The 14,476-nt window shown below is 43.1% G+C and overlaps 1 protein-coding gene across 4 annotated transcripts in view; it reads right to left on the bottom strand.

The window, feature by feature from the left end:
• The window catches only part of STK31 (serine/threonine kinase 31), a 98,037-nt gene that overhangs the window by 47,077 nt on the left and 36,484 nt on the right, over window positions 1-14,476 (bottom strand). For 3 of the 4 annotated variants that reach the window (XR_012692755.1, XM_075212238.1, XM_075212240.1), the window contains 4 exons: window positions 13,857-14,221; window positions 13,618-13,807; window positions 6,237-6,352; window positions 4,894-5,053 (listed from right to left, as the gene is read on the bottom strand). Coding sequence is in view for 3 of the 4 variants with exons in the window: in XM_075212238.1 (XP_075068339.1) it covers window positions 4,894-5,053; window positions 6,237-6,352; window positions 13,618-13,807; window positions 13,857-14,221 (831 nt within the window). In the remaining variant the exon portion in view is untranslated. The remainder of the gene's footprint in view (window positions 1-4,893; window positions 5,054-6,236; window positions 6,353-13,617; window positions 13,808-13,856; window positions 14,222-14,476) is intronic. The other variant, XM_075212239.1, reaches the window with a different exon arrangement.

Here is a 14,476-nt window from a genome sequence, read left to right as displayed (position 1 = left end):
AAAGGAGGCGACTATTTTGTCCAGGACTCTCATGCCAAAACAGTCAAGAGGGACTACACCATGTCCTGATCAGGGCTTCCACTGCCCGTGAAGCAGAAGAATCCTCCTTCACTATACAGGGTGATTATGGTCAGAAAGATTTGACACCTCATTTTCCTCCTGAGATGAAAGATCCAAGGCAGTATAAGCTCCTGGAAGGTAAGGCAGCTGGTGGCGGTCACCTCCGGAACCTAGCAGTGGATGTAGAATACCTATCGCCATTTTGAAGCATCTGTTCCAAAGATGCCAACTATGCAAACCTGTCCCCAATCTTTGCCTTCTTGTGCTCACGCTATTTCTGTCACAGTACCCAGTGTGAAGTCAATGGGACCCTGTGAATAAGGTTGGGTAAGAACTAGTTACTGAGAAAAGGAAGCAGAAGGGGTGGGATTTCTGGACGGTTGTCTGCTGGCAGTTCGTTGCTGGGTGTGTTCGTTCATAGCCTGGACCCAGGGGCGGACCCAGACATTTGCCCTACCTGGGGCGATTTTAGGGGGGGTGATTTAGGCCCCGCCCCCTTTCTGTGTTCTTAGGCTGCCGGCGGCTGCACAGTATGTGTAGGTCCGTTCAGCAGTGAAAGTGTGCTGTCCCGCTGCTCTGATTGTGTTTAAAACACAATCAGAGCAGCCGGGCAGCACACTGTCACTGCTGAACGTACCTGCACAGTGTGCAGCTGTCAGCAGTAAGCCCCTGGTAGGGGGGGGCGGTCGGCAGCAAGCCCCTGGTAGGGGGGGGCGGTCGGCAGCAAGCCCCTGGTAGGGGGGGGCGGTAGGCAGCAAGCCCCTGGTAGGGGGGGGCGGTAGGCAGCAAGCCCCTGGTAGGGGGGGGCGGTAGGCAGCAAGCCCCTGGTAGGGGGGGGCGGTCGGCAGCAAGCCCCTGGTAGGGGGGGGGGGCGGTCGGCAGCAAGCCCCTGGTAGGGGGGGGCGGCGGTCGGCAGCAAGCCCCTGGTAGGGGGGGGCGGCGGTCGGCAGCAAGCCCCTGGTAGGGGGGGGCGGCGGTCGGCAGCAAGCCCCTGGTAGGGGGGGGCGGCGGTCGGCAGCAAGCCCCTGGTAGGGGGGGGCGGTCGGCAGCAAGCCCCTGGTAGGGGGGGGCGGTCGGCAGCAAGCCCCTGGTAGGGGGGGGCGGTCGGCAGCAAGCCCCTGGTAGGGGGGGGCGGTCGGCAGCAAGCCCCTGGTAGGGGGGGGCGGTCGGCAGCAAGCCCCTGGTAGGGGGGGGCGGTCGGCAGCAAGCCCCTGGTAGGGGGGGGCGGTCGGCAGCAAGCCCCTGGTAGGGGGGGGCGGTCGGCAGCAAGCCCCTGGTAGGGGGGGGGCGGTCGGCAGCAAGCCCCTGGTAGGGGGGGGGGCGGTCGGCAGCAAGCCCCTGGTAGGGGGGGGCGGTCGGCAGCAAGCCCCTGGTAGGGGGGGGGCGGTCGGCAGCAAGCCCCTGGTAGGGGGGGGGCGGTCGGCAGCAAGCCCCTGGTAGGGGGGGGGGCGGTCGGCAGCAAGCCCCTGGTAGGGGGGGGGGGCGGTCGGCAGCAAGCCCCTGGTAGGGGGGGGGGGCGGTCGGCAGCAAGCCCCTGGTAGGGGGGGGGGCGGTCGGCAGCAAGCCCCTGGTAGGGGGGGGGGCGGTCGGCAGCAAGCCCCTGGTAGGGGGGGGGCGGTCGGCAGCAAGCCCCTGGTAGGGGGGGGGGCGGTCGGCAGCAAGCCCCTGGTAGGGGGGGGGCGGTCGGCAGCAAGCCCCTGGTAGGGGGGGGGCGGTCGGCAGCAAGCCCCTGGTAGGGGGGGGGCGGTCGGCAGCAAGCCCCTGGTAGGGGGGGGGCGGTCGGCAGCAAGCCCCTGGTAGGGGGGGGGCGGTCGGCAGCAAGCCCCTGGTAGGGGGGGGGGCGGTCGGCAGCAAGCCCCTGGTAGGGGGGGGGGCGGTCGGCAGCAAGCCCCTGGTAGGGGGGGGGGGCGGTCGGCAGCAAGCCCCTGGTAGGGGGGGGGCGGTCGGCAGCAAGCCCCTGGTAGGGGGGGGGCGGTCGGCAGCAAGCCCCTGGTAGGGGGGGGGGCGGTCGGCAGCAAGCCCCTGGTAGGGGGGGGGCGGTCGGCAGCAAGCCCCTGGTAGGGGGGGGGGGGGGGGGCGGTCGGCAGCAAGCCCCTGGTAGGGGGGGGGGGGGCGGTCGGCAGCAAGCCCCCCATGATCCGCCACTGCCTGCACCATGTATCGTGCACAAACAGATTCCTCCACTCCCAGCAGTGCCCCACCAGACGAGCGCAGAGCCACTGCCTCACAGGCCAGACACAAGGCTCCTGGGTATGACTGTGCACCCTGGAGTTTTGAATTACAATTGGAGCAGATGAAAATCTTTGCATTTCCAGCCCACAGGGAGGGGCACTGGACGCTTTACTCTTCCCAGAAATTCATTTTAGAAATATAAAAATGTAAATACAAACTAAAATTTCTGATCATGTAGTACAAAAAACAACCTGGTAATGTTATGTTAAGTGAGTATGACTGTACTGTTTAATAGGGTGAACGATCAGTTTAAAATTATAAGACAACAGGAAATAGCCACACACTCACAGGGAGGGTATGAATACTGAGAGCATTACAGGTACACCAAATTTACAAGCTCCTTAGAGGATACAAACTTATGGCCACTATGTTAATATATAAAAAATGGCTTCCATTGTAGAAACCCCCTTGTACCACATGTATAAGAGGGATAGGAGACCAGTTTGTGCTTATCTGTCGATAGCAAGAGGAGCAAAGCTGCGTTCTGGAACTCCTTTGCTGCACGTATCTGCCTGAAGAAATGGCTGCTTGCCAAGAGAGGAGATCTGAATAGAACTTCCCACTAAGAAGTATCTCCCTTTGTCCCTTGCTGTGAATGACTCCATACGAGACAGCCATGGCGGCCACCGCTAAACTGACTGCTGTTCGAATGCTCCTTAGCGCTGTTAATAACAACCAGCCTGTGTTGACAGTCTTTACATTGAGCGCTTGGAGCAGCTGCCCTGTTCTGTGTCCCCCTGTGATTTGCTTGGGAACCTCCATTCCTACATGCTCAAGATGTGATGCATGAAGCAAACTAAAGAAAACCGTAAAAACTAAATAAATCATTGTAGGCTGTTAAGCAGCCCCAGAAAACGTGCCAGCTCCTGCAGGGACATCATATAAACTTGTATTAGTAGCTACAAGAGGTATAGAGGGGAAGGAGCTTGCCATTAAAGATTTATGCCAGAGCGCCTCACACCTCATCTATACTCCATTGTGACTTTAGTGTCCCCTATAGGATGTTAGAGAAAATTAGGAATTTCTTGCAGATATGGCCAAATACTTAGATTTGCGGTTTCCATCAGTATGAAAAAAGGAGCTAGTTACAGATAAATGCTATTATTTAGGTCCCTCCAGTGTAATTGTAATATGCAAACAAAAGTCTGGATTTGGTTCAGTATTTGGCGGAATCCTAAAAATCAGATTTTATACCTCTCTAGCTCTAACACCTGGAACAAACACTGGAAATATGTCCTGTTGGCGATACTTGAGAAGTGCTAAAATATGATTAAGATCCAAGACTAAATACTAAAATCAGGCTGAGGATGTGAGCAGATGCTTTGTGTTTTTCACTCTATATATCCCTAAAACATAGATTCAGCAGTCTAAGTATTTCATGAAGTCTCAGTCTCTTCCCAAAAGCTATTACCACCAAAAAGCAGCAGTATATCTGGAAAGATCATATGCAAAAGTCAAGTTTCCCAGTTCCAGTGACTATTTATGTAGCGTTATAGGACATACAGTTCCATCAAAAACAAGAGTGAGATAAAAGCATCTGTAATAACACCATGCTGGTATTTTTTTGCTTTCTTTTAAATACTTAATCCAGTGGTTCCCAAACTGGGTGCCGCAACTAGGGCCGGTAGTAAGCAAGCCGGAGGCAACTTGGTAATTATTTTGACTTTGGGTGTGCCTTTAAAAACTTATGGAGACCCTAAGGGTGCCTCGAACTGAGAAAGTTTGGGATCCACTGACTTAATCCCTACTATTTAAAGTCATCACACAGGATCCAAGAGTCTGTTTATCCAGGTATTGCTTTCCTGGACGTGTGTATACAAATACCTACCACTTGTGAATCTTATGGTTATAAATGTAATGTAAAAAAAAGCAAAACGCACATGAACACGATGTCCCTTTACTCTCATCATAAGACATAGAAAGGGTCTGTATGGCCTTGAATAGTTGTAATTAATGAAGAAGTGGTTCTGAAGTAGCAGTACACTGAAAGTGTTAAATAGTCACTTCCCCGTTCAAAAATGAACATTTCATCTGCACCCACAATACTGCAAATTCATAAAACAAATGGGCAGTTCCAAAAAATAGAGGTGGAAAAATAGGTGCATTTCCACATTATAAAATGTGTTTACAGGCTGCATTTTTCCCCTCACACAATCCTACCATTGCTTCCTGATTCATCTACAGGCTACAATGAAACAGACTTGTTAAAATGACAACACATATTAGAAATGTCACTCTGAAAATAGAACTCTACTTTACCTGATTTGGGATTATTGTCCAGCTGCTTAATATTGGCAATAGATAATTGAATTTATACATTCTAAACACGGTTTGTACATCTTACGCATGCCTGCAGTGTATAACTGAAAACATAATATAGAGGAAACAAAGAAACAAAACTCAACCCATTGACAACTGTTAAATCGATGTGTTAATTATACTACCTCTCTATAAACTCCTCAATTCATGAATGCCTGAAGGCCATGGATCCTCCAGCTGCCCCCTAATTTATTTTACTGTTGCTTCTTTATAATCTTTACATTAAACAAGTCATAAAAAAGATAAAATGAAAAAAGAAAAGAAAATGTTTTTTTCTCTTACCACATTTGAACTAGCCTGGATCATTTCCTGTGAAAATTTATATTCTGTCCAATAATCCTCTAGAATACTTAAAGAGGATGGAGCAGATAATTGTTCCTCATTTACGACCCTCACAGCCTCTAGAAGATCATCAGCTATTGTCATGTTTTCATTTTCACGCCTGTTAAAAGAGAATATAAACACCATTTTCATAGGAATAGAGTATGGTGCATCAACTACATAGTCTGGACAAGGAATTCACAAATCGAGTTAGCAAGTATTTTCAACATGACATGTTTTGAGGATTTCAATCTGAGGAACAGTTAAAGACTAGAGTGTTTTCCCCAGAAATAATAATAATAATAATAATAATAATAATGTAAAAAAATATAACTTCTAATATTTGTAAAGACTCCGGAGGTTACTGCCCACTAGCTGGCTGGATTGAACACACTTATTTTGTTTAATAATTATTTTTTTCATGCCTGTCAGCTGAACCTCTGCTTGCCTGGACTGGTTAGACAAATGGTCAGTGGTCTAACAGACACTGCCGGTTGCAGGGCTCACACAGTGCTTATTATAATAGAATAAACAATGGTTTGTTCTATTATAATAGGACTCCTTTGGACTCCAAGAGCCGGGTGGCAAGTAAAACAGCCAAATGGAGCACCCGGGAAATAGGTCCTGGGGAGAACACTGGACTCATTTACACATGCAAAGTTAAAGAAAACCTTGTCTGTATTATTACTTTGACCTGCTGCAGATACAGTCAGGAAAACATGAGGGTAGCTTCATATGTCTAATGGAGTGGGAATGCAATACTTTGCTTGGTTCAGTTCATAACCAATAAGCAGTGATGAGAAACTCGTCTAAATAAGTTAAAATATACACACACTATATCTCCCTCTCTCTAGACCCGGGGTAGACAAACTGTGGCTCTCCAGGTGCTGTGAAACTACAATTCCCAGCATGCCTTGCCACCTATCTGCTGGTTATCTACTGGCAAAGCATGCTGGGACTTGTAGTTTCACAACACCTGGGGAGCCGCAGGTTGCCTACCCCTGCTCTAGACAGATGCACTTTTTTTTTTTTTTTACCACACAGAAATTCAGATAACTACAAAAAGTCAAACTTAAAAGCAAATTACATATGTAAGGATGCACTGTATCCTTACTGAAAACAACAGAACTATTTAGCAGTGTTATTTGTAACACACCTAAGTGCAGCTCTTAACTTTTATGTTAATTAAATTCATGCAAATAAGTAGAAATATGTTCTTGAAATAAGTAGAAATATGTTCTTGAACCATGTGTGAGCGATAGAAAACTATTCATAGTACAGAGATGAACAAAACAGGTTCTCACCTAACAGTTTTCAGAATGTCCATCTTGGTTGTTGAAGCTTTTAATTTGTTTCCTACTGCCACCTTTAAACTTCTTTCCAGGCCATTAATAGCTTGCTCAAAGAGCTCCTTCTCATTCTAAAAAAAAATATTTTGTATTTTAAAAGACAACGTTAATACAAGACCTGAAAAAAGTAGGAGAAGGTAAAACTGCTAGAAAATACTGTTGTATATAGAACAAGTGCACATTTATCAGCTAATTCCAGTACATATTTCTTAGTCACTTTACACAATATAATTTCCCTGCATTGATGTTCTTACATATTTAAAAGAAACACATCTATTGCAAAATTGTGAGCAAACAGTAGGACACCAAGTCAGTGAAACATAAGAAAATTTACTCAGTGTATTCAGTCATTTTGCAGCTTGAACCAATTATCATGAGAACGCACTCAATCAACTAGCTAGGAACATGTGACCTTACTGAGGGTAATCATCATCGGTTCCTTAAATTGATAGCTTGCAATATGAATATTTGATCAACCCACAAAATGTAAACTCTGTCAACACACCTTTGCATCAAGACAACCATACGCAGCCCGAAGCACCTCAAAATGAAACTTTTAAAAAGACTTTACTGAAAATGTTATTTTATTTATTAACACAAAAAAGTACCAATATTTTTACTATAGCAATAAACTGAGCTGTAATATGTAAAGGGGTTTCATAAATCCAGCAGCACTAAAATGCAGTGCATGCTGTTTTCTTTCTGTCACTTTCCATGTTTGTTGTGGTGCTCATTCGAACAACACTACTTGAAGCAGTATAGCCCATAATCGATTATTTGTTGCAATGTTCACAATGAATATTTAAGGTTTAGTTTTTCCCCAAAATTAAAGATGTTTGACATTAGTGTGTTCATGGGGCATTTCTTTTCTAAGCCTTTTCAGACATATATCCCATTTCTTAGCTTATTTTACAGATGTCACTTTCTTGTACCTATGAAGAGGATTCCAAATTATCAGAGCTAACATTCTGAAGTCCAGTGCGCTTCAGCAGTATTCCAGTAGGCTGTCTCTCAAAGGTAACTGAAGGTTACCTTTGAGAGAGAGAGAGAGAGAGAGCGAGAGAGAGAGAGACTGAACCTGATGTAGTTTGACATCTACATCAGGTTCAAGAATCAAGATCTTCGCAGCAAGATGGGGTCAATTAGAATTACTGCTTCACCTTGCAACCAATCTTTTGGATGACCTAGAGACCTTGGTGAACAGCAATTTCTATGGTTGATGGCATTAAACTCAGTCTCCTTTTTCTGTTTTGTACGGACACGTTAAAAATGAAACTGCATTATTACAAGTAACACGTAAGGAGACTAACTGGACTGAAAAAAATAAATAAATAAAATAAAATCACGTAAACCTTTATTATGAAGCTGGGTTACTAAAATACAGCTTAAAGCATTTTTTATGTGTCCAGGGCCCTGATGTCATTGAGAAAAAAAGCAGCTGTGTGGCTGTAAGCTGGAAGGTAAATCGTGAATCAGAATTTAAGCATCGAGGCACGTTACCTATTAAATGTCGGTGTGTTCTTCGTTAATGTGCCACAAATATTTAGAGAATTAAACCTGTAAGTGTAATGATCAGACTCTACTTTGGGAAAAGACTCCTCATATTAGAGGGACTCCGAGTGTTCCAAAACGTATCTATCAGGCGGTCGTCCCTTAAGTTTGTGTGCCTCTACTATGAGACCGACCATAAAATCCTTATTTGAATAAAATAAACTAAAAAGTTGTGGCTATAAACATATATACATGTGATAGATCAGTGATTTGTGCTTTTAAGTTGTGTATGTTTTATCCATTTATTATTTTGTCATGCTATTTTTATAGTGAATGAAATAAATCATTAGGTTTTACACCTATATCTGATAGATTTTGTGCTTCTATATATTTGATTTTTTGGATCAACTGTAATCCTCCAAAGAAGCAGCACCACGATCGGACTCTTCTCCCTCCAAGTTTTAATTATATGGCGATTTAAAGTCAAGTCCATAAATATTGGGACATCGACACCATTTTTATATTTTGGGCTCTATACACCACCACAATGTATTTGAAATTAAACAAGCAAGATGTGCTTTAACTGCAGACTTTCAGCTTTAATTTGAAGGTATTTACATCCAAATAAGGTGAACGTGTAGGAATTACAATGGTTTCTATATGTGCCTCCCACTTTTTAAGGGACCAAAAGTAATGAGACAAACTAAACAATTCTACATCAAACTTTCACTTTTTGACCCACCAGAGGTGGAGGTAGGGGTTCCCCCCCCCCAGGCACTGTCGTGGGTTGACATTGAATCCGCTTGTCTTAATTTTCCAATTTTGTCCCGTATATGGGGTCTCTCTAAGCAAATTAGATCTCCCCTCACCTCCCAATGCCCTACCTTACTATTCTCAGCTGCAATATGGGAGACCTGCCGACTCCATCTCAGAATACCAGTGTCCTCTCCTACTGTCCTACCTCTTTGGGGTAACCCTGCCTTCCCTCCTGGGCTCTCCTCTGCCTTCTATAGTCACTGGGTCACTGCGGGAGTTCGATTTGTCGGAGACCTATTAGTTCAGGGGGCCTTCATCTCCTGGGATGCTCTACGCTCTAAATATCCAAGTCTCCATCCTAAATTCTACGAGTATTTCCAGCTACGACACTTTGTGGGCTCTCTCCTCGGGGGAGCTCTTCTCCCCCCTCTTAGGTCTCCTTTTGAATCCCTATGTCTCTCCTCACCTTTGGGTAGGGGCACGATCTCCTTTATCTATAGCTTAATTCTCAATGTATTTTTTCCTCCAGGCGGTAGGCATGAGAGGGAGTGGGAGAGGGATCTGGGCCCCCCCCCCAGAGGAGGATTATTGGGAAATCATAAGAGATCAAGTCGCCACCAGCTCTATTTCCACTTCGGTAAAGGAGAACGCATATAAAGTATACCATAGGTGGTACTACACACCTGACAAACTCACTAAAATGTTCCCCTCTAGTTCTCCATTATGCTGGCGGGGTTGTGGCCAGATGGGCTCCTTTTTTCATATTTGGTGGTCCTGCCCTAAAATATCCTCCCTTTGGGATCGAGTTAGGGCCCTCCTCTCCTCCCTCCTTCCATGCCCTGTCCGGAAAGACCCATGGTCTTTTCTTCTCTGTTACCCTCTGATTGATGATGGAGAGTCTGCGAAATTGGCTTCCCATGTCCTTGCAGCTGCGCGATGCCTAGTAGCTAAGTCTTGGAAACAAGTTGAGCCTCCCACTATGGCGGCCCTGCAATCCTATGTCTGGTTTATTGTCCGGATGGAACAGATTACATACCATCTGCATGATAAGGGTGATAAATTTCACCAGATATGGGCTCCTTGGCTTTACTTATAACCCCATACCTCTTGTACCAACTCCTTCCTCCTAAAAAAAGAACTCCCTGTAGTCATAGGTGGCCTGATTCTTGATGCGGTCTCCCCCCTCAGAGAATCTAAGTAGTAATCTCCTTTGAAACTTTTATTGCCCTTCTTTTATTTATTTATTTTTAATTATTTGTCTCTCTTCTTAAAAAGGACAAGATGAGGATAAGGAATTGTGTGGATAAAGGGAAGTGTGTTCTCTTTTTTCCTTCATTCTCGGTGGCGACCAGTACCCCCCCCCCCCCTCCTCCCCTCTTACCCCCCACATTATATTGTTATAAAATGTTATAGTGTCTTGTGTATTCTGGATAACAATTGTATATTTGCCGGTCTGTTTATTGACACCCTCTGGCTGTCTTGGATATTTGCTACTCAAATATTTTCAGCTTCATTGACAGATACCCATGGTATGTACTGTTCTCTGTTTTTGTTTCTATTCCTGCAAATGTATTATTTGTTGATTCTTATCTGTACATGATTGCTATTTCTCAAAATAAATAGTTAAAAAAAAAAAACTTTCACTTTTTAATACTTTGTTGCAAATCCTTTGCAGTCAATTACAGCCTGCAGTCTGGAAGAAATAGATATCACCAGACGCTGGGTTTCATCCCTGGTGATGCTCTGCCAGGCCTCTACTGCAAATGCCTTCAGTTCCTGCTTGTTCTTGGGGCATTTACCCTTCAGTTTTGTCTTCATCAATTAAAATGCATACTCAAATCGGATTCAGGTCAGGTGATTGACTTGGCCATTGCATAGCATTCCACTTGTTAGCCTTAAAAAACTCTTGGTTGCTTTTGCAGTATGCTTCGGGTCATTGTCCATCTGCACTGTGAAGCGCCATCCATTGAGTTCTGAAGCATTTGACTGAATATGAGCAGATAATATTGCTCGAAACACTTCAGAATTCATCCTGCTGCTTTTGTCAGCAGTCACATCATAAATAAATACAATGGAACCAGTTCCATTGGCAGCCAAACATGCCCACGCCATGACACTACCACCACCATGCTTCACTGATGAGGTGGTATGTTTTGGATCATGAGCAGTTCCTTTCCTTCTCCATACTCTTCTCTTTCCATCACTCTGGTACAAGTTGATCTTTGTCTCATCTGTCCATAGGATGTTGTTCCAGAACTGTAATGGCTTTTTTAGATGTTGTTTGCCAAACTCTAATCTGGTCTTCCTGTTTTTTTGGCTCACAAATGGTTTACATCTTGTGGTGAACCCTCTATATTCACTCTTGTGAAGTCTTCTCTTGATTGCTGACTGACACATATACACCTACCTCCTGGAGAGTGTTCTTGATTTGGCCAACTGTTGTGAATGGGTTTTTCTTCACCATGAAAAAAATTCTTCTGTCATCCACCACAGTTGTTTTCCGTTGTCAAAGTCGAATAATTGGATGAAAGTATATCAATTAGTATTGTTTTACCGTGCGATTGCAATCAGTACTCCACGTGTCATGGCGCAATCGCACGATAAATAACGCACGCATACACTCGCACTTACACATTCACTTATATATAGTTCATATTTATTAAGGTTCCATTCCACATTCATTTATTAGTAAAATGTATTAGATTGTTTATGTATGCATATATATTATTGTAGTAAAGGTATTTATGATTCAGGTGTTTTAAAAAGGTAAAGAGTTTGGTCCCATATTAAAGCTTATTTCACTAGCATTAACCCGCTGTGGACGGAATAGTGATCGCATCTAGCAATCGCAAGATGCAAGCAATTTGAGATTGATGCTCAAAAATACTTTTGTGTGGGTCAGTTTGAACTGGTCATTCAGAGTCAAATCATGTGAACAATGAGGTGGGGGAAGTTTTCCCTCACCCTCTGTAAGGATCAAAAGAACTGACCTATAACTTGCAAGGAACTGGAATATCATTAACCCTGGACCAATGAAGACCTCACCAAGTGTTATCTGTACAGTATATACAAAGCATGCTGGCTTTTGCTCTACCTCTCTCTGAACCTGGCTACATGTGAGCATGGCTGTGTTCCATGGACCTCGGTGAAGCTCTATAAGGAAAATGTAATGTATTCAGTGTTTTATACTTTCCTGCTTTATTTAAAATGTATCATGTATCGGCTATATTGTACTGTATTTTACTTGTTTATGGAACTGCTAAACCTATTCTTGCTTTTTGCTAAATAAATTGCTTGTGCTTTGGAACACATAAATCGCTTAGACAATGCTTATTGGAAAACAATAAAATAACTTTAATACTGTGGTCTCCCGGGTCTTTTGGTGTTGCTGAGCTCTCCGATGCGTTCTTTCTTTTTAAGAATGTTCTAAACAGTTGATTTGGCCACACCTAATGTTTTTACTATCTCCATGATGGGTTTGTTTTGATTTTTCAGCCTAATGATGGCTTGCTTCACTGATAATGACAGCTCTTTGGATCTCATATTGAGAGTTGACAGCAACAGATTCCAAATGCAAATGTAACACCTAGAATTAACTCCAGACCTTTTACCTGCTTAATTGATGATGAAATAACGAGGGAATAGCCCACACATGTCCATGAAATAGCTTTTGAGTCTATTGTCCCATTACTTTTGGTCCCTTAATAAGTGGGAGGCACATATAGAAACCGTTGTAATGCCTACACCGTTCACCTGATTTGGATGTAAATACCCTCAAATTAAAGCTGAAAGTCTGCAGTTAAAGCACATCTTGCTTGTTTAATTTTAAATCTATTGTGGTGGTGTATAGAGCCCAAAATATGAGAATGTCCCAATATTTATGGACTTGACTGTATATTATCTTAATTGTAATTTTATTGGGAAAACATCTGAATTAAAGTTTTTTTGGTATATATTTATGAAAGAGTAAAATGTTGCACAACAAATAAAATAGTCTTTAAATGTTGATCCATCATCTAAAGGAATAGTAGAGTACTTTCTTGCCCAAAGGATAAACTTGCGTTACCCACTTCTTTCCAAGAGCCTTTCCTTGTTCTATTTCTGAAGTGACTTTTCAAACTTTTTGAAAATATTCCTAAAAACCTTATCTTTATCTCTCTAATCTTGCTTACTTATAGCACTGTGTACTTCTTTAATGAACTCAACCTCTATATTAGCTCTGTCCAAATGTTTCCATATGGAGGGTAGCATTTCTCGGTTTCAAAAGATCCTCCATCGGATAGCATAGCAAGATGAAATAGTAAATAGTGTGTGTGGGGTACAAAAAAAAATTATATACACCTGGCTTGCTGTGCTTTATCTGATGCACGGTACAATGATAAAATAGATACTAATTAAAAATGTATTCATTTATTATTAAAAAGGCTGTGTGTGTAAATGATATTCATTTTCCCTTATTTTGCATTTCGCCTAAGAGAAAATGTCAGAATTGGTTTCCTGTATTTTGCATCGCCTCACTTCCTCCGTCTGCTTCTCAGATCTGTCTCCTAACACCTTAAAGCAATATAGTATAATACACATAAAATATGGTATACTGACTGAACTACATTCAATGATCTTTTTTTAAAAAAAAAACAAAAAAAAACACACAGAACAGAAAACAACACCTACTTTCTATAGTAACAGTGTACTCGCTGGTTAATCAGAGGCTATTTGAGAGATAGAACCTTCCATTTCAAATTTGGAAGAAGTGTTCTTTCCACTCAACCACAGTTTGGGTGGAGCGAATAGGTGCGCTGTCAGTCATGAAGGAAGTTAACCTTTTCACTAGTTTCGTAATGATGCCGAGTAGACATAAGAATAATAAAGCAAAATAAGACTGAAAAATTAAGGGCTCGTGCAGAAGCTCAGGGTGACCTGGGCTTCCTTGATTACTATGGCTGTGTTTTCCAGATGTAGCAATCCTTAATATGCCCTATGAATAGGCGAGATGAGCCGGCCTAGTGATTATTAATTATTCTAAGTAGTTTCAAGAACAAAAAAATACAATAAAGTGAACATAATGAATCAATGTAAAATACAGATGTACCTTCATATCGAGTTGCATCTTTTGCATATGTAGTTCTAGAGTCCTCGACTTTTGCAACAAGGTTTCCTTTTCATCCTTCAGTTGTTTGTTCTCATCCAACAACCTCTGGTCATTTTTCACACCATTCATATCAGGCAAAGACAATCTGAGGCAAAATTGGCAGATAAAATAAAAATAGAAAAAATAAAAGCTATTATGAAAGTTGCTAGCACAACTCATGTGTAAATGTTTAGAATTACCTTGCAGCATTAAAATTGTTGTTTCCATTATCTCCTGTCTTCGACTCAGATACTTTGGGGTTGTTGCTAAATCGGTTGAACATGGGTAAGGTCTTTGGCTCACGCATAGGAAGTCTTTCTACATTTTTAGCTGGCCATAAAAACCGTGATTTTCCATTGTTTGCTGAAACTTCTATTGTTTCCCTTGGGCCATTTGGAGAGCTGGCTAATTTGCATTTCTCTGCAAAACCCTTTTTAGCCACTTCCTCTCCAACATCAATGTTGTCATGTAAAACTTGTACAACAATGGTGCCATCTTTGTAGATAGCTTTTTGCTGCACAGAGATTTGTTTGTCGCCTATGAGTCTTGATAAAAATTTCAGGCCCTGAGGGGAAAGAGATAAATATAAAATAATTAACTTATACATAACCTTAAAACTCAATGCCGCTAATCAAAAAAGGAATTTTGTTCCACTTGGTATTTTTTCACTTATTGATGCATTAGATACCCACAAGCAAGACAACTGGGATTGTATCCTCCTTCTGCACTAGAAGACAGAATATGAATTTGACTCTTCTACTTATAACAGGGTTTCGCAACTTTGGTCCGCAAGCACTTCCTAATATGTTTTGAGAATTCC

The sequence above is a fragment of the Mixophyes fleayi genome, chromosome 5, assembly GCF_038048845.1.
Source record: "Mixophyes fleayi isolate aMixFle1 chromosome 5, aMixFle1.hap1, whole genome shotgun sequence".
Lineage (NCBI taxonomy): Eukaryota > Metazoa > Chordata > Amphibia > Anura > Limnodynastidae > Mixophyes > Mixophyes fleayi.
This window is presented reverse-complemented; position numbering and strand designations above follow the sequence as displayed.